The sequence below is a fragment of the Hyperoodon ampullatus genome (assembly GCF_949752795.1).
Source record: "Hyperoodon ampullatus genome assembly, chromosome: 1".
Classification (NCBI taxonomy): Eukaryota; Metazoa; Chordata; class Mammalia; order Artiodactyla; family Ziphiidae; genus Hyperoodon; species Hyperoodon ampullatus.
The window spans coordinates 38,288,536-38,309,569 of record NC_136914.1 but is presented as its reverse complement, the minus strand read 5'-3'; the positions used below and the strand labels follow the sequence as shown (position 1 = coordinate 38,309,569).

General features: G+C 37.3%; 1 protein-coding gene across 1 annotated transcript in view; it reads left to right on the top strand.

Annotated features, from left to right (window-relative positions):
- Positions 1-20,494, top strand: part of CDS1 (CDP-diacylglycerol synthase 1) — a gene marked incomplete at its 5' end in the record, with an annotated part of 69,208 nt that extends 48,714 nt beyond the window's left edge. Inside the window, 7 exons of the mRNA XM_079714981.1 lie at positions 1,301-1,383; positions 3,389-3,476; positions 6,091-6,159; positions 8,931-9,083; positions 10,663-10,782; positions 12,842-12,945; positions 20,248-20,494. Of these exons, the coding sequence (XP_079571107.1) occupies positions 1,301-1,383; positions 3,389-3,476; positions 6,091-6,159; positions 8,931-9,083; positions 10,663-10,782; positions 12,842-12,945; positions 20,248-20,377 (747 nt within the window). The 3' untranslated portion in view covers positions 20,378-20,494. The remainder of the gene's footprint in view (positions 1-1,300; positions 1,384-3,388; positions 3,477-6,090; positions 6,160-8,930; positions 9,084-10,662; positions 10,783-12,841; positions 12,946-20,247) is intronic.
- Between the last annotated feature and the right edge of the window lie 540 nt (positions 20,495-21,034).

Below are 21,034 nucleotides of genomic sequence, written 5' to 3'. Positions count from 1 at the left end.
GTGGTTAGTTATACAGTCACATGATTCTTTGTGGCCAAAGATATTTCATTCAGTGTATCATTGAACAGTGTTCAGTGTTTTATGAAGTTTATCATTGTACATGATAACCTTCTCTTATTTCCTTAAAAGGTAGCTAATTATAAGACTGTAAAATGCAAAATATAGTATTTAGATCTGTGAATTCATGTATTAGTAAGGCTTGTTTTGGATTTGGGGTATATTTCCTATTTTTCATGCTGTGCTTTTTCCCATTAAGACATCCTGCTGAGCACCATAGCTGGGAAATTGTAGTATTTCTTACATTTCTAATTTCTGGGGGTCCTGAGAGGAAAGAGTAAAATTCTCAGTGAAAATCTAGAAACCATCAAGACAAATTAGAAATACTAGAATCTGCTATGAAAATATAAATGGTTCCTATTGGAAAAAAATCATTTATGCATTTGGAAGCAGTCAGGGTAGAAGAGAATTGGATTGTTTAAGCAGATGAAAATTTAAAAAAAAACCCAACCAATATAATATATTTTTTGCTGAAATGGAAAATAGGTTTATTTTGAATAAATCAAAATCCTAGGAATTTTTGAAAAGTCATAACTTCCAATAAAAATTATGAGACTAGTACATAGAAATGTTAGCGCTTTTTGTTCACAATTTGCTCATACTAATGATGCTAAAAGTAGTTAAAGTGGCCATCTCTCAGGCTAGATGGAATTGATGAAACACAGAGGACTTTGAGAATTTGAAATGGAGTACTGTCATTGCACAGAGCTGTGAAGATCAACTTTCAAGTATGAAAAGATTGAGTTTAAGGGCAATTGATCCCTGCTGGTTTGAATCATTTGAAGTTAGAAATAACTCTTTATGGGAAAATGGTACCATAGTGAACTCAGAGAAAAATCATTTTTAGCATTTCTAATAACTAGAGAATGCAGCCAGAGTAAAGTTTTAGCTCCTATCTGAATGCCACAGCAACACCATAAACTTCTCATTATCATTTTAATCTCATGATTCAAGATTATGGTTTATTTTTTAATATGTCTTTTTTAAACTTAGTAGTGTATCTCAGTATTATTAGCATTCCATTTGTGTATAAATTAAGGTTACTTTGTTAAATGTGTTCATGGTTTTCACATCTCAGTAGGTACTAAAATTAATGTAATTTACTAATGGCATTTATTTTATATGACCTTATCTTATGAAATGTGACCAACAGTCATGCTAGAAATTTGTGTTTCAAAATTGCTTCATGGGCTGCACTGATCCGTTGTGTTCACTAATTGTTGTATTGTTGTGCTGTTAACAGTTCGCATGGACTCATGTCACTTTACTGATAACAGTTACTCAGTCACATCTTGTCATCCAAAATCTGTTTGAAGGCATGATATGGTAAGGGGACAGTATTATGCTGCTTTATATTTAAGTCATAGCACTTTTAAAGCTCTTTTACATTGGACAATATCTTACAGATTTCTACTAAAATGTACTATTTGTTTTTGCTCTATTCCATTAAAATAGCTTACTGAGTTTTGCTTACTGTTTGACAACTGAAGACAAATGCTTTGTTAACAACTGGAAAACTTCCTTATTCAGGTTTCAAATAAAATGCAGGAAGTCCTCATAAAAGCACCAAACAATTAATTACATTTTCAGGTGTTACTACACCTTAATATGACTTTTTTTAAAAAAACAAAGAATTGCATTTAAAAAGAGTGTATTGTTTATGTGGGATGCAAAAAAAAAAAAAGAAAAAAGGGAAAGTTTGCTTTTCGGCAAACAATGTGAAAGTTGGGTAAGTTCTACTCTGCCTTTATAATAGGAGTTGGTGTCCAGATTTCGGGTATTTGGACTTGCTATATAAGCAGTGGGTTGCAGATTCAGAAAGCATTTTTATCAGTTAAAAATTAGCTTAAATTATAACAATTATTATAAATTAAAAATAAGAGTGGAGAAAAACTTAAGATTTTAAGAAATCTGACTATATTTTCTCCACATTCTTTTAAAATACAGTAATTAAAATCTTCTATAATTGATGGGTTTATTCAAGATAAATTTGTTCCCTTGACAGGTTTGTGTTTTTTTAACCAAGATATGTATGTGCGTGTAAACAATTGGAATCATTTTAAGATAGTCTTCCATATACAGACTTTTAGTTGATGGGAGGCAGTTACTGAAATTAGTAGGTTCTGTACAGTTAGTAGGGTTTTAATGCCACTTCAGGCTAAGATAGTATTAAAACTGATAATTTTTCCTGAAAGAGTTTGTATTAAGAGCTTGGTGTAAGTTTATCAGATTATACTGTCTGAACAAATGACTCGTTTCTCTTTTGAAAGGCTGTTTTTAAAAAATTCTCTATACCATTGTAACTTGTTCCTGTCAACTGAAAAAAATGCACAACGTGAGCGTTGTGAGTTAAGTTTTTTTTTTTTTTTTTTTTTTTGCGGTACGCGGGCCTCTCACTGTTGTGGCCTCTCCCGTTGCGGAGCACAGGCTCTGGATGCGCAGGCTCAGCGGCCATGGCTCACGGGCCCAGCCGCTCCGCGGCATATGGGATCCTCCCAGACCGGGGCACGAACCCGTATCCCCTGCATCAGCAGGCGGACTCTCAACCACTGCGCCACCAGGGAGGCCCGTGAGTTAAGTTTTATTTGGAGCCAAATGAGGACTATAGCCTGGGAGAACAGCCTCTCAGATAGCTCTGAGGAACTGCTGCAAGAGGTCGGAGGGGAGGTCGGTAATACATGGTTTTAGTGAAGTCGGCACGTGCATCAAGCACACATTTTGGCAGAAGGTCGCTGCTGGTCACAGGGAGCAGACGCAGACGCCTCCGTTAATGATTTTAGTGCTTTTCTAGATATGAGAAGAGGTAAGAAATGGGGCTCATAAAATCTTCTCCTAAAAAATATCTAACTCTCTGAAGGCCTGTTCTGCCAGTGTTTCCCAGAGCACACAGTGCCGCATTCCTGATCTCCCTGCTGAACTCCTTTCAGGGTGTGTTGGAGGTCAGCTACTGCAGTGGCCGGTGACCTAATCCTTGTAGAGCCAGATGGCGGGTGAGAGTTTTTAGTTGGCATTCCTCATAAAACTGAAATTTGAAAGTCCATAGCTATAGAAATTGATTGTTTAATTTTAAAGTTAAGTTGATTATTTAATATTTTCATTAGCAGTATTCTTCTCGTATGTTTATAGATTTTGCTCTGCTTAATTGCTAAATGGGCAAATTTGGTTGGTATTTATTGTGTCTGTTAATTAATCTTTTAGTACGTGCTATGTTCTGGGCTAGGCTGCAATGTAATCCAAAGGGTTATTGCATTGGTTCATTATGAGTCATAACCTGTAGAAATAGTTGCCACTTAATCATATGGACTTTTTTCTTTTTTTTTTTTTTTTTAAGGTTCCTTGTTCCAATATCAAGTGTTATTTGCAATGACATAACTGCTTACCTTTTTGGATTTTTTTTTGGAAGAACTCCATTAATTAAGGTAATGGAAAAATACCACAAGCAAACCCTGACCATAACCTAAAAGATTAGCCACTGGAGAAATTCCCAACCATTTGGTGCTGTTGCACATTTTTGATTTCCGAGGTGCTTTGATTTTCCTTAGTTGCCCTCAGCAGCCACAGTGCAGAGGCAGTGATCTGTATTTCCCAGTGATTCCGTCTGGTTCTTCATCAGATAGTCTCTTGGCTCCTTGATCATTTCCCCTCTCCCGTGAAGGCTCATGTCATCTTTTTGCTGGTTTCTTTCCCTTGGCTGTCTTGCGGTTCTTTATTCTGCTTCCCAGCAACCCTCTAAACAGGCCTGTCCTTGACTCTGCTTTCCTCTCAAGCCATCTCATTTATCTCCTCCTTCACCAGATTGTTTGAGAGTGTATATTATACCATCGTCACATACTCATGTCCATTTGAAAGACTTTTTTTTTTTGTGGTACGCGGGCCTCTCACTGTTGTGGCCTCTCCCGTTGCAGAGCACAGGCTCTGGACGTGCAGGCTCAGCGGCCATGGCTCACGGGCCCAGCCGCTCCGCGGCATGTGGGATCTTCCCGGACCGGGGCACGAACCCGTGTCCCCTGCATCGGCAGGTGGACTCTCAACCACTGTGCCACCAGGGAAGCCCTGAAAGACTTTTATACCCAAATTTGTTTTAAGAAAAAATTTGAGGTACTACAATAAAACACTGATGAATGATGCAAGTGAGAAGGAAAAGTGAAGATAAGTGACAGGAAAGTACACGAGGAGACCATGTGGTTTTGCCTTAGATTTGGTTCTGTTTACAGTCAATGGAGGCAAAGAAGAAAACGAAGTAATTTATACAGTTCCCATCTTGGGAAAGAAAGAAAGAAACCAACTCCTCATGGAAAAACAGACCTTTTTCTAGAACTGATTTCTTTTAAAAATAAAAATAAAAAAGCTTTCACGTTGGGGCTACATAGAGGATTCACTCAGTTCAGATATTGGGCAAAGTCTTTTATAACTTTCTGACAAATGCATTAATTGGCTATTTTGATGTTATCACATGAAGGCATTTATGGAGGGACTGAGACAATTGTTCAGATAGAAAACCTGTTTTGTTCAGAGTGATGTAAGGATAGTTTATCATTCCTAGAGGAGTGCATGGACAGCCTGCCTGTCCTTCAAAAACACCTTCCTTAAATGTGGAAAAGAAACCGCCAATGAATCCTATGTGGGGAAGCCCACATAGGAGTCCAGCACACAGCATTAAGCTGAGCTGTGGGGATACTGGCCAGCAAGCTATATACATTTCTAAAGTTTCTAAAGCTTATTTCAGCACAAGAGCAAGTGGTGAAGTAGTCAAGGCTTTTATACCAGCTGAGAAGTTTTTGGCTTAGGAGCCCTCAGAGGCTGTAGAAGAATCTCACTGTCTGATTTTGAACATCAATTTCTAGTGAATTACCAGGCTGGATTAGTTGTATAATATATGCAGATGTAATTAAGCAAGTTAACCCCTAAATCAATATGATATGGGTCAATTTAATTCGATAAGCTACCTTTAAAATAATCAGCAGGCACTTCTGAATTTGAGTCAACTCCTACTTCATGACAATAATACTGAACTATCCTAGGAGACAGTGTATATCAGTCACTTCTCTATGGCGGAATTGTCAGATTGGTCAAGAAAGCCTTGGTGCTTTATAAACTTCAGGACAAGAGCTCATGTAGTTTAGCATATCACCCATTTCTATCTCAGAAACTTCCCTCCGATATTTATTTGGCTTCTGTTCCCATTGATCCACTGAAAGGAATATCACAGAGGCCGTCAGTGATCTCCTGACGATCATAGCCCTGTACTGAGTCCTTATCTTACGGAGAGCCTCAGCCAGTTAGCACTGTCTACTCCTAAATCTTTTTCTCCTGCCCCTGCTTCACCAAGTTCTAGACTTTCTTCCAGATTTCTCTCCCTGAATGCTCCATGGACTAATAAACAATAGCCGGAATCTGAAACAAACGGTATTCTCAGAAGCCCAATATGTTTCTTCATGGAGAAAGACATATATAGTGACTAAAGGAGGGAGGATATGTGCATACTTGTGATGCAAATACTGTACCTAGGGCTACGGAGCTTTTTTGCCATTTCAGAAAGAGGACTGTTGTAAGCTTGGCATTTGGGAATATATGAAAATCTGGGGTGCTGCAGAATCCATGTTTTGTTATACTCATTCTATTTTTGATCAGTAGTAGGTCAACACAGACCATGTATACTTAGAATGAATGAATATATCTCATCCTTATTACATTATCCTGGGGGTTTATATAAGCATGAACATCACGGGACATTTATTTTAGCATAGAGTTTATAGTCCTTTGAGTGAAAAAAGCAAATTGAGGCTATTTACAGAAACAAACATATTCACACTATGTAGGATGTCTGAAGGCCTAATATGTGTTCGACTCTACTAGAGAGATTTGCACAAATAAATCACCATCATGGACTGAAGGAAAAAGGGTTGCAAAGCCTTTCCAATACGAAAAAAAGAAGGAGAGAGGTACAAAGTATTATGGGAATTTATTGAACATATGTATCTGTGTGTTTTGTGAGTGCAGTAACTCTTTCTAATTCTATTTGGCCTTTTTCAGTTGTCTCCTAAGAAGACTTGGGAAGGATTCATTGGCGGTTTCTTTTCCACAGTCATCTTTGGATTCATTGTGAGTTTCACTAGGATTTTTATTTTATTTATATTTTGAAAAGTGGTAGCAAGTTTATTAGTCTATTCTGAACCTAAAAGAATTAAAACAGAAAATGCTAATAATGTATTAACTGAAGCCCACTAGACAGAATCCACAGGCATACCTCAGAGATATTGCAGCTTCAGTTCCAGGCCACCACAATAAAGAGAGTATTGCTATAATGCAAGTCACGTGAATGTTTTGGTTTCCCAGTGAATATAAAAGTTACAGTTACATTATACTGTAGTCTATTAAGTGTGTACTAGATTAAGTCTAAAAAAAACCAGTGTACATACCTTAATTTTAAATACTTTATGGCTAAAAAATGCTAAGCCTCATCTGAGCCTTCGCTGAGTCATAATCTTTTTGCCAGCGGGGGTCTTGCCCAGATGTTGATGCTGCTGACTGATCAGGGTGGTGGTTGCTGAAGGTGGGTGGCTGAGGCAGTCTCTTGAATAAGACAGCAAGGAGGTCTGCCACATCGATCGTCTCTTCTTTCATGAAGGATTTCTCTGTAGCATGCAAGGCTGTTTGATAGCACTTTACCCTGCTCAGTAGAACTTCTTTCAGAATTGGAGTCAACCCTCTCAAACTCTGCAGCTGCTTTACCAACTACGTTTATGTAATATTCTAAATCCTTTGTTGTCATTTCAACAGTCTTCACAGCATCTTCACCAGGAATACAGTTCATCTCAAGAAACCACTTTGTTTACTCATTCATAAGAAGTAATTCCTCAGCCGTGAACATTTTATAATGAGATTGCAGCAATTCATTCCCCTCTTCAGGCTCCACTTCTAATTCTCTTACTATTTTACCACATCTGTAGTTACTTCCTCCACTGAAGTCTTGCAGTTGGAAAAATGGTACCATTAGACTTGTTTGAGGCAGGGTTGCCATAGACCTTCAATTTGTGAAAAACACAGTACCTGTGAAGCACAATAAAGTGCGTGCAATAAAACGAGGTATGCCTGTATTCTATAGCCCAGTAACTCTCATCCTAACCTCATATTAGAACCACCTGGGGAGCTTACACAACACCTATGTCCTAGCCCTCTCCCAGGTCAATTAACTCCCTCAGCTGATTCTCATATAAAGCTAGGCTGTTGTGTTTTGCTAGTTTCTAACAGCTGTTCTGCCTTGTGGGTGCACAGGTGCTGGGAGGGGTGGTGGCTTTGAATAAAAGTAGAGAATGCAAATGATATTGAAGAGTTCTGTCTCTTTAACACATGCCAGCTGCTTGGGCTAGTGGGTGCTTACTGCTGTGAGTCCAGTTTACAGAAAAAGTTTGTTAAAAATAATTGATGTTTACTTTTAGCTATGAATAATGGATATTGTTAATGTTTTAAAAATTAGTGTACAATTATGGAATTTAGGTTTTTACTCAAAGGTGTCTTGTGAGAAATCAAAAAAGGTACAGAAAAATGGCTGGATATAAGATAAATATACCAAAAAAAATTACTGTCAGGAAGTTTAATTTTTTAAGAATCTTGTCCCTAACAGTTCTAGAATATATTCTATAGCCAAATATAGAGTGACTAATAACAACATAGAGCTTTGAGAGGGAGCAAATATACAAATAAATGGAAATGGGCCAGGCTGGAGGGGAAAACCACCATAATTCCTGTTTATCAGTATAGTTCATTCTCAATGAAAATTGCAATAGAATTAAAAAAATTATTCCATTGTTTATTTGTTAGAATATCAATGAGGTAATAACTGATGAACAGAATAATGAAAAGGGATCTGGTCCTGTCCAATGATTATACATTATGAAGAAGGGATTATTAAGTTAAATACTACTACAAGAATCTGGTATCATTAAAGACAATTTAGAAATACTACAAGAACAGCCATATCATTGGAAGAAAATAAAGAGCTATCCTATAAGAATGTAATGCATGACGAAATAAGGAGGAGGGAGCTTATATTTTTTTTAATAAGTAATTTTGAGGTAACTGGTTGTTTGGAAGCAAAATCAATTTATATCCATTTCTAGTGTCATATTTGTACTTCTATTAACCATTTTTGAGCAGTATAATGGTGTGAATGTCTGTAAAAGAAAGAAAATGAACTATTGTCTAGCAATTTAAATTTATAATAAGATATTTTGTTTTTATGTATCTTCTTCCATGGCTGAGGACAGCTAGTTTTAAAAATTGCAGTGATGTGTCCAGGGAAAGAATAATTTAGTCAACATTGTCTGGGTTGGTTAAGAACAATGGTGTTTTTCACCTGTGCTGTTTTCTTAGTAATTTTGAATCACGGTTTATTTTTTAATTGATGAAATTAATATAACCTTTATGCAAGAAACTTTAGTCCTGTACTCTCCCATACCTTTATAATTGTTAGCTTCTGCTGACATTAAATGTGTTCTTAAAAAAAGTAAAACCTTGCTATAATGCTTGTCTAAATGTTCAAATCGGCTTCTTTTTCTCACTTTCCCCTTCCCTCTTTTTTATTGTGGTTATACTGAGATTATAATCATACTGATTTCCAAAAACTTTTGTTTTCTAATGGCTTTTTAAAGTCTTTTATTCCATCGGTTATGGTCATTTAACTTTGAAAATACATGGCAGGATGTGAATGCGAGGAAAATTTGGCATTCTGTTTCTGGCCTTTCTGACACATAACATATATATATTTTAAAAATTTTATATATATACACACACGCGCACGCACACACACGCACACATACATACATACAGATATTTTCATTCAATGTTTTACGAACGCTTGCTTTGTTATTTAGGCCGCTTATGTGTTATCCAAATACCAGTACTTTGTCTGCCCAGTGGAATACCGAAGTGATGTAAACTCCTTCGTTACAGAATGTGAACCCTCAGAACTTTTCCAGCTTCAGAGTTATTCACTTCCTCCCTTTTTGAAGGCATTGTTGAGACAGGTAAGATAAACATGGTGGGGATCCTCCCTCCCAAAGATTAAGCTTCATTTATTGCAAGAGATCGATTTCTGCAGAATTTTTAAGTCTGTAATACAGATCACTGTCTGCTTGGCATCAATCATATATTCTATCCCCTTGTGATTTCCCTTTTTTGTATATAAAGTTAATATTACTATCACAAACCAGTTGTCTGTTAGAAACTTACTTGCCTAATGGTTTGAATACTGGTGGTAATTTATCTTGAAAACATTTTAAAATGTCTCTTAGATTTCTACAAATCAAACGTTATAATGAGTTTCACGTGTAACTGGTATAAATTGACTCAATTTAAAACTTAATTAAAATTCACCAGCTCAAAAATTCCTTGATTTTTAGGAGACTTTTACTATTACAGAAAGCTGCTGTTTCTAAAAATCAGTTTCCCTTCCAAAAGCACACTGCTGCCATTTAAAGGCAACCTTGAAGGATGTTGACATGCTGTCTATGCTACTAGGACTAGTGGGTGGTTGGTTAAAGTGGGGAATCAAATAATTGTGTGTGTGTGTGTGTGTACACATGAATGCATCTGAAACGTTTATTATTTATTTGGCCGTGCTACACAGCTTGCGGGATCTTAGTTCCCTGACCAGGAATTGAACCCTGGGCTCTGGCAGTGAAAGCGCCAACTCCTAATCACTGGACCTCCAGGGAATTCCCTGAAATATTTAACTTTTAACTAAAGTTAATTTTTGAGAAGAAGGTTAACCAACAAATTATTTCTCTACTTGAGGGCTCAATACATTGATTCCAAGAATTTTTTCAGTGTCCAAGCCATCTATTATCTGCTGTAAAACTCTTTGATACTGCTAATCTTTGATTGGGGCAAGGCCTTTCCTTTGCGAACAGGTCCAAAGATTGGAGTTCTTAGTGATCTTTCTTAAACCACACCCATTATGCACTCTCTACAATTTGTAGTTTCAGTTTATTTAAAGTGGAGTAAGAACTAAGAATTTACAAGTAATTTGACTGCAGAATTCTCAATTTTTGTGGTTTCCTCCCCAAATCTTTTATAATTGTCTTGCTGATGCTAATTTTGGTAGTCTTTTTAAGCATTTTATTTTCAGGTGTTTCCACAGCATTTAACTTAATTTTAAGAGAAAGACCAACTTTTCCCTCATTTGTCATATAACATTAAAGTGAAATAAAATACAAATACAAAATACATTATATAATTACAAAAACAGAGTGCTACTGGTAAAAAACAATGTCAGAAATTAACTGATTCTTGGTAAGCCTATGACCCAAGTGATGTAGAAGTTTCTAGACAAATTAGAAAAGTAGCCTATCAGATTTTAGCACACCAGGCGCTTTCAGTACGCTTACAGAGGGAATAGGGAGTGCAGGCTGAATAAGCAGAGTGGTAACGAGAGCTTACACATTTATTATTTCCTATGATCTTGAAAGTTTGTGAAATTAACAAAAATATGGCATGTGCTTTGACTTAGTGTTTATATATAATGGCTCTGAGTTTAGGTGGCGTGCTTGAATACATTTTTCATGCAGTTAGCCCCAACCCCTCTCCGTTTTTTTCCCTCTTTAGGAAACAGTAAGCTTGTATCCTTTCCAGATACACAGCATTGCTCTTTCCACATTTGCATCTTTGATTGGCCCATTTGGAGGATTCTTTGCCAGCGGATTCAAAAGAGCTTTCAAAATCAAGGTGTGTGTTTTAGATTCTTTGCTACAGTGTTACAGAATATAATTAGAGAATGTAATATAGTTGGAATTTGGTTCTCTTTTGGTCTCCCGCATTAAGCCCGTGGGCAAAAACCTTTCCACCCTATTTGTGTCAGCCTCACAGAGTATATATTCTTTCTTGTTAGGTTTTGGTCATGCCGTGTTAATACATTTTAAAGTGTTATATCACCCTCTTTTCTAGAAATGGCATGTGTCACTTAATGCTGGGACAGGCACAGAATCTTGGTCCTTCAAGTGTTCATCCAAGAATCCAGCTATGAATTGTCTAAGTTTAGTGTCCTGTTACAGTCTCAAGTGAAGGGAAGTGCAAGAGAGCCTTTGGATATGTAACTGTCCATTCTGCTGAACCAAGGGTCAGCAAACTCTTTCTGTAAAGGGCCAAATCATATGCTAATAGCAGCAATATTGCAAACTGCTCAGTTCTGAAGTCTTCCACTGTAGTGTGAGAGCCCCGTGGACAATACATCAATGAATGGGTGTGGCTGGGTTCTAATAAAACTGTACTTACAAGAAACAGGTAGTGGGCTGGAATTGGTCTGTGGGACATATTTTGCTGACCCTGTTCCAGATACTTAAAATTAGCCCTATGTTTTGTTTAACTTAAATTCTCATAAAGTGAGATATATTTGGCCTGTTATCTTAACTCTCCTCACATGGCTTCACTAAGTTAAGACTGAATGTTTGCCATTGGGAGTTAGAGAGTGGCTACTGAAGGTGGGGTGGTCAGGGCGGGCTTCTCTGAGGAGGTGGCATTTGAGCAGGGATATCAGGAAGGGAAGAGAATGAGTCCTGCAGAGAAATCGAAGGAAGGGAGTTCCAGCAAGTGCAAAGGAGTAGAGGAGATCAGCCGCTGGAAGGGGAAGAGGAACACTGTGGCCATGGTAGGGAGTAGGCGGTTAGACTACAGAGTGGTGGCCAGATCCCAGAGGTCAGGGAAATAAATACGCGAACTCAGCGAGCACTTGCAGTGGGGAAGATACTAGATTAGGTGGAATGCAATACGCAAAAGTGTACAAGATGTTGTCCCTGTTCTCATGATGCTCACCACCTACTAGGGGAGATAATACACATCCACAAAGAACCGTAGCAATAGCTATGCAAGACGAGAGGCCTGTAAAGGCTGCAAACAGCAAAGCGGGATGGGGTTACCACGGCTCTATTGTGCTTGGGTTAGTAGGGAAGAGAAGGAAGGAAATGTGTTGGCAAAAATTAACCAAAGAGTTTTTCAATAGTTGTTTTAAACAGAGAAATGTTATGTTTAGAATGGTCTCCAATCCAAGGTTTCTTGGTGAATGGTGAGGTTTCTTTTCATGTCTGAAATGAAGGTATAATCGCTGTTGCATTTTAGAGGTTTTTAGGCTGCTTGAGTAAACGAGAAGGACAATTAGTCATTTCCATTTCCTGGGCCCTGACACGTGTGGATGGATCTATACAGGGTCAATCTGCAGAGGCTTACTAACCATTCCCTTAATTTGGCCATTTAATGGACTAACATGTCCCAAATGAACTATCTATTTTGATTTCCTTTTTACCCCAACACATAAAAAAAAGAAATATTTATCACAGTAGTAAAATATTTATTTCAGAGTAAGAACCATTAGGATAAACATGAGCTAGAACCAGTTGTATATCTGTCAACAATGCTAAAATAGCTCCCCAAATAGTTTCTGATTAAACGGAAGACCCAGCTATAAGATTAGATTAGTAATAGCCGATAGCATTTTTGATTTAGAAAAAGTTTTATTAACTAAAAAAAGTTAGTGCTAGATTTAATTAATATTTAATTAGTGTTATTTGAAAGCTGTGGGTCAATTCAGTAGTCATTCTAACATGGGCACATATTCCAAAGATGCAGTTTTAATCTGTTGGACATGTTCTAATAAGTTTGTATTTAGTGGGAAAATCCAATAGTAAAGTATTTTCCTTCAAGTCCGTGATGTTAAGGAGACATTTACAGATAGGAGTTTTACAGCAGGTGATTTTTTTTGAAAAGTTACTAATATGTTTGTTTTTTTCTGAAGGATTTTGCAAACACCATTCCTGGACATGGCGGGATAATGGACAGATTTGATTGTCAGTATTTGATGGCAACTTTTGTGCATGTATACATCACAAGTTTTATAAGGTACTTCTAGATTTTTAAAAAATGTTTTATTAGATGATTTCTTGGAGTTCTCATTTCGATAGGCATTAGTTTGAATTAGTTACTTTTTTTTGTCATTGGTAATCTATAACAGCAAAGGGAATGGTGGCTCCTGGAACTGTGTCACACTGTAGCCTTGGGCAGTATGATTAAATTATAATTATTTCCCTTACATTAGAACAAGTTAAAAAATAGTATATGTCATAGTCTTATAGGGCTGAGTTAAGATTCATTTAGAGTGGGTGAATGGTACTAGATTTGGAACAGCAGGAGATTTAATTTCTCAACTGTGGACATTGTGGTGACAGTGAACCCTAAGAGTTACTTTTAAAGGAGGAGGACATAATGATTCATCCAGTCCACCAGTTATTGCTTGAGTGCCTGCTATGTGTTGGGGAATGTTCTGGGCACAGATATAGCAGAGAACAAAACAAACCAAGTTCCTGTCCTTAGGGCTTATTTTCTTCCTGGGGAGTGGGAGGGAGAAGGGGCAGAAGTGGAGAACAAACAAATGTAGCTTGTTTGGTGGTTATAAGAGCCACGGAGAAAAGCAGAGCAGGCCGAGGGATTATGGGTGTGTATGGGGTGCAGGTGGGGAGTGGAGAGGCGGGGAGGGGTAGTTGGAGGGTGTTGCTGTTTTATATGGGGTGCTTTATTCTCATTACTAAACTTTAATGTTTTGGATCTGCCCTGAAATGCCAGTTTGAGGTGTGAAAGCTAATCACATCAACCACATGTTAACTTTATATGCCACGGTCTCTACTGGTGTCTGAGCCTAGAAAACCTGTATTTCCTTTAGAGTTATGTGGATTGAAACTCATATTTATAGGTCCCTAAATATGCATTTTAAGTATATACCCATAGTAGTGTGAGCATTTCTGTATTAACTTTTATTTTCCTTGAGCCGTCTTGTTAGTTTATCTATTTCATTAATCTTTTCAAAGAATCACATTCTGACTTTACCTTTCTCTGCTGTGTATTTGTTTCCTATTTCATTGATGTCTACTCTCATCTTTTATTCCTTTATCTTTTTTAAAAACTGTATTGCCGTATAGTTGATTTACAATGCTGTGCTAGTTTCAGGTGTACAGCGAAGTGATTCAGTTATACAAATATTCATTCTTTTTCAGACTCTTTACCCATATAGGTTATTATAGAATACTGAGTAGAGTTCCCTTTGCTATACAGTAGGTCCTTGTTGGTTATCTATTTTATATATAGTAGTGTGTGTGTGTTAATCACAAGCTCCTAGTTTATCGGCCCCCCCTCCTCCATGTTTCGCCTTTGGTAACCATACGTTTGTTTTCGAAATCTGTGAGTCTGTTTCTGTTTTGTAAATAAGTTCATTTGTAAAAATTAGATTCCACATATGAGTGATATCATATGGTATTTGTCCTTGTCTGACTTACTTCACTTACTTTACTTAGTATGATAATCTCTAGGTCCATCCGTGTTGCTGAAAATGGCATTATTTTGCTCTTTTTTATGGCTGAGTAATATTCCATTGTATATATGTACCACATCTTCTTTACTCCTCTGTCAATGAACATTTAGGTTACTTCCATGTCTTGGCTATTGTACCATAGTGCTGCAGTGAATATTGGGGTTGCATATATCTTTATGAATTATGGTTTTCTCTGAATATATGCCCAGGAGTTAGATTGCTGGATCATATGGTAGTTCTATTTTTAATTTTTTAAGGAACCTCTGTACTGTTCTCCACAGTGGGTTTACCAATTTATATCCCCACCAACAGTGTAGGAGGGTTCCCTTTTCTCCACACCCTCTTTAGCATTTATTGTTTGTGGACTTTTTGATGATGGGCATTCTGACTGGTGTGAGGTGATACCTCATTGTAGGTTTTTTTTTTTTTTGATTTTTAAATTTTTTTTTTATACAGTAGGTCCTTACTAGTTATCCATTTCATACATATTAGTGTATACATGTCAATCCCAATCTCCCCATTCATCACACCACCACCACCATCACCCCCCCCCACCACTTTCCCCCCTTGGTGTCCATACTTTTGTTCTCTACATCTGTGTCTCTATTTCTGCCCTGCAAACTGGTTCATCTATACCATTTTTCTAGGTTCCACATATATGTGTTAATATACGGTATTTGCTTTTCTCTTTCTGACTTACTTCACTCTGTATGACAGTCTCTAGATCCATCCACATCTCTACAAATGACCCAGTTTTGTTCCTTTTTCTGGCTGTACCTCATTGTAGTTTTGATTTGCATTTGTCTGATAATTAATGATGTTGAGCATCTTTCCATGTGCTTCTTGGCCATCTGTGTGTCTTCTTTGGAGAAATGTCTATTTAGATCTTCTGCCCATTTTTTGACTGGGTTGTGTTTTTTTTTGACATAGAGCTGCATGAGTTGTTTTGTATATTTTGGAGATTAATCTCTTGTTAGTCACTTCATTTGCAAGTATTTTCTCCCATTCTGTGGGATGTCTTTTCGTTTTGTTTGTAGTTTCCTTTGCTGTGGAAAAGCTTTTAAGTTTAATTAGGTCCCATTTGTTTATTTATTTTTGTTTTTGTTTTTTTTTGGAAAGAAATTTCCAACATGATAAAGGACATTTATGAAAAACCCACTGCTAACATCACACTCAGTGGTGAAAGACTGAATGCTTTTCCTCTAAGATCAGAAAAAAGACAAGAATGCCTGCCTCCACAACTTCTATTCACATTGCATTGGAAGTTCTAGCCAGAGCAACTAGGCAAGAAAAACAAGTACAAGGCATCCAAACTGGAAAAGAAGTAAAACTGTCTCTGTTCCCAGATGATACACTCACATGTAGAAAATCCTAAAGATTACATACACAGACTCACAGACCTGTTAAAACATACACAGACTCACAGACCTGTTAAAACTAATAAACAAATTAAGCAAAGTAGCAGGATACAAATTCAAGACACAAAAATCCATTGTGTTTCTATACACTGCAATGAGCAATCTAAAAAGGAAATTAGGAAAACAATTAAATTTACAATAGCATCAAAAATAATCACTCAGAAATAAACAGAGTTTAACTGAAACTATGTCACTGAAAACTATAAAACACTGCTGAAGGAAATTAAAAACATTTTAAAAAATGGGAAGAAATAATCTGCCCAAAGCAATATCCAGTTTCAATGCAATCCCTATCAAAATTCATTTTTTGCAAAACTAGAAAAATCCACCCGAAATTCATATGGAATCCCAAATAGCCAAAAGCAGTCCTGAAAAGGAAGAACAAAATTGGAAAATACACACTTCCTGATTCAACTTACTATAAGGCACAGGTAACAAAAGAAAAAATGGACAAAATTGAGTTCATCAACATTTAAAACTTTTGTGCATCAAAAGACACTACCAACAGAGTGTAAAGGCAACCCACAGAATGGGAGAAAACATTTGCAAATTGCATATCTGGTAAGGGATTAATATCTAAACTATATAGAGAACTCCTAAAATTTACCATAAAAACCCAATTCAAAAATGGGCAAAGGACTTAAATAGACTTTTCTCCAAAGACATAGATGTTCAACATCATTAACCATTAGGGAAAGGCAAATTAAAACCACAATGAAATATCACTTTACACCCACTAAAATGATTATTATTTTTTTAAAAAGCGTTGGCAAGATGTGGAGAAATTGGAACCCTTGCACTGCTGATGGCAATGTTAAAATGGTGTGCTGCTATAGAAACAATGTGGTGCTGCCTCAACAGATTAAAATAGAATTACTGTATGCCCAGCAATCCCAGTTCTGGGTATATACCTACAAGGATTGAAAGGGACTGGAAGAGACATTTGTACACCCATGTTCAGAGCAGCATTATTCACAATAGCCAAAATGTGGAAGCAACCCAAGTGTCCATCAACAGATAAACAAAATCTGGTATATACCTACAGTAGAATATCATTCAGCCTTAAAATGGAAGGAAATTCTGACACATGCTTCAACATTAAGACATTAAGCCAAGTGAAATAAGCCAGTCAAAATAAACAGATAGGGCTTCCCTGGTGGCGCAGTGGTTGAGAGTCCGCCTGCCGATGCAGGGGACACGGGTTTGTTCCCCAGTCCGGGAGGATCCCACGTGCCGCGGAGAGGCTGGGCCCGTGAGCCATGGCCGCTGAGCCTGCGCGTCCAGAGCCTGTGCTCCGCAACGGGAGAGGCCACAACAGTGAGAGGCCCGCGTAATGCAAAAATAAACAAACAAATAAATAATGTATGATTCTATTTATGAGGTACTTAAGGAAGTCAAATTCAAGGAGACAGAACGTAGGATGATGATAGCCAGGGACTGGGTGGAGGGTGGGCAGAAGGAAAACTGAGAAGTTACTATTTTAATGATTACGGAATATTTTTGTTTTTATTTTCATTACTCTAGGAGGTGGATCCCAAAAGATATTGCTGCAACTTATGTCAAAGAGTGTTCTCCCTATGTTTTCCTCTCAGAGTTTTATAGTGTTCAGCCTTATATTTAGGTCTTTGATCCATTTTGAGTTTATTTTTGTGTATGTATAGTGTTAGAGAATGTTCTAATTTCATTCTTTTACATGTAGCTGTCCAGTTTTCCCAGCACCACTTATTGAAGAGACTGTCTTTTCTCCCTTATATATTCTTGCCTCCTTTGTCATAGATTAATTGACCATAGGTGTGTGGGTTTACTTCTGGGCTTTCTGTGCTGTTCCATTGATCTATATTTCTGTTTTTGCATCCTTTATCTTTCTTTAGGTTCAATTTTCTGTTCCTTTTCAAGCTTCTTGAGATAAAGCTTAGATTACTGATTTTCAGCTTTCTTGTCTAATATATTTATCTAACATTATATATTTCCTCTTAACTACTGCTTTTTGAGTGCTCTTTTAAAGTACTTTCAAGTATTCTCATCCCACGTTATATATGTAGTTTCATTATTCAAATACAAATATTTACTGATTTCCAGTTCTATATCTTCTTTGACATGGGATTATTTAGAAGTATATTGATTTGCTTCCAAAGAAATGGAGATTTTCTCATTCTCCTTCCTTTATTGATTTTTGCTTTAATTCCACTGTGGTCAGCAGTGTCTTTATTACTTCAGTATTAATATTTGTCATGACTTGTTTTGTGCCCAGGCATATTGTCTACTCAGATATACATTGTATGTGCACATGAATCAAATATACATTGTGCAGTTTCAGGATTAGTGTTGTAAGTCAACTGGGTGAAGTTCAGCTAAATCTTCTGTACTGGTTTTTTGGTTTGTTTTTCCATCTGCTTGTTCTGTATCAGTTACGAAGAGAGCTTTGTCAGAATCTCCCAGTTTTTGCTTTATATACATTGAGGTTGTATTAGGTGTCCACACATTTAGAACTCGTGTCTCACTGTGGAATCACTCTTAGTATCATTCTATAATGTCCATCTTTATATACTACTTGTTTAAAGCTTATTTTGTTGAATATAAGTATAGCTACATCAGCCTTCTTCTTATTAGTGTTTGCATAATATTTCTTTGTCTATCCTTTTATTTTTTGTGTGCCTTTTTCCTTATATTTAAAGTGTGTTTCACTTTTCTCACAAGGATTTTCTTTTTTTATAACCCAGCTATCTTTGTCTTTTTAATTGGAGTATTTAATCCATTTGCATATGATTTATTTACTGATATATTTGAGTATTAGTAATTAGTGGCTTTAAATCCTTAGAACTCTTTATTTGCAGAAGATGGCAGCTTTTAGAGCATTAACTCATACTTTTTTTTTTATCTGCTGTTCTCTCAGAAGGGAAAAGTCATGCTGAGCCATGTTGTCCTCCATTTGAAAGTACACATTTAGACGATTAGAAATACAGTGCTAGAGCCAGTGTGCAACTAGCTGGGAGCCCCTGCTGACAATTTTGCATTTAGCTGAACTTGCTAGAATAGCCTTCCTTTCCTCTGTGGGCCCTACTCTGGGTTTATGTTAGGAAGTTGCTGAATCTTTTGAAGAAATTTAAGGCAAGCTGTGTCCTGACTTGAGTAGACTGTAGCTGTGAGAGACATATGGCTTCAGGTTTTTGGCAAATGAGTTGAGCCACGTGTACAAAGGTGACCCATGGGACGGCTAATCCATGCTATTGTGCAATAAGTCATAAATTTAATTACCCATGTAAATGTCTTTCTCACAATTCTGTGCCATTCTCCATCTTGCTTTTTCTCATTGGATTTCCCTAATCCCTCTCCACAAAAAGTAAGCTCACTCTGGTTTTCCTTTTCAAGTGGATTGTAGAAATTGCAGAGAACAATACATCTACATCACAGTCTGAATTAGGTTCATTCTGAATTTAACAAAATAGCACTTTAGCAGTGTAAGTGCAAAAACACAAGTGATCTCCAGCTTATAAATGGGTTGAGTTCTAGGGTGCAAAAGGTAGGAAATTGCAATCCCCTGACTGTCATGGTGTCTCTGGAGGGTGGAAATCCTGGTTGGGGTCTTTTCTGACCCAGAGTGCACCATCAGAGGGTGCAGAGAGAAGGGCTGGCACAGGGATGTTGGAGGAGCTTCCCCAGAAGGAGCTGCCCAGGGAGAGGCCCCTGCATAGGCTGGTATGATACCTGTTGGAGAGCAGTGTCACTGCCCAGTGGATACTTTACTTAACACTACCTGGGCTCATTTCCTCCCCATTGGGGCTGCTGGGGAAGATGGGCAGGGCTCTCCACCTGCTAAAGCAGATCCGCTTTTATTTTGTTTCCTATATTGGGGTTTACCTAAGACCTTCTTTGAAAAAAGGCTGTTGTTCCCATTGTAGATCCCAGGTGGGGGCTTCAGGGCTGGGCTCAGGAAGAGTTCCCCGACGGTATTTCTTCAACAGGGTACCTTCCCTGTCTGACGTTTCTTTGAAGCTAAAGACTTAAATTATGTTTTCATGTTCTCTTTTGGTTTATCCTCATCTACCAGGAATGGTCCTTTTTTTTACAGAATGGTTTCTGTGTCTTGTCCAATCTCAGGATTTGCCTTTTTGTGGATTTTTGTGGAACTTAGATCTGCACTCCCTAAATTGCCTTGTGTTGTTCCTGTCTTCTGTGTTTGTGCATTCTTCCCACATCTAGACTGTATGCCTCTCAATGCAGATAGTTCTAGGGTTTTTTTTTTTTCTCCCTTTGACACTGACGTTGGGCATTAAAGTGGGCTCTGATCAAGAGCTGTTTCAATTCTGTAAAGATTGATCCTCTGCACTTAAATGCATGGTTTATTTTAAATTACAAGTATATGCTTCCTTTAGCTCTCTTAGAATAATAGTGTGAACTTTGTCTTTTCTGCTCTGTTATCAGGGGTCCAAATCCCAGCAAAGTGCTACAGCAGTTGTTGGTGCTTCAACCAGAACAGCAGTTAAATGTATACAAAACGCTGAAGACTCATCTCATTGAGAAGGGAATCCTACAGCCCACCTTGAAGGTATAACTGGATCTGGAGAGGGAAGGACTGATAGTAAAGAATTCTACAGGAAAGCACCAAAAAATGACATTTTGTAATTGTACAGAAAAATGTTGAAAATGCAATAGATTGAAGTTTTACAGACATGAATGTTTCTTCTCTGAAATTACTGTGAATATTTAACACTTATTTGATCTAAGTTATGAAATAAGTAGCAAATGCCAGGCAAAATATCCTGTACTTTTTCTAAGTGTATTTTCTGATGTTAACTTCCTTCCCATTACTTGCTAGGTTTCATCACTTAAAAGACTTGTGTTTCAAAGAGTCACAACACTATGAGTAAATTGAGGATGTCTTGAGATTGCATCTGGCAGTGTGCCCTTTGCACAAATATTTACTTTTGTAGTCGGAGCTGCTCTTCATTTCAGCAAAATGTTTTATGTAAGGCACAATAGGAAGTTAGTTCTCCTCTACTTCCTCCTCTTTCAGTCTGAAGTATTTTCTGAAGGGCTGAGTTGGATCCAAAAAAGAAAGACTGTCCACTTTTCAAAGAAGTAAGTAATCATTTGCCAGGGAAAAACATTCCACTTTTAGGTAAGTTTGAAATTCAAAAGAGAGAGGCTGAAATTTCTACCATTATTGGTTTGCCAGAAAGAGTAGACATCAGACTCTACTTTGATCGAA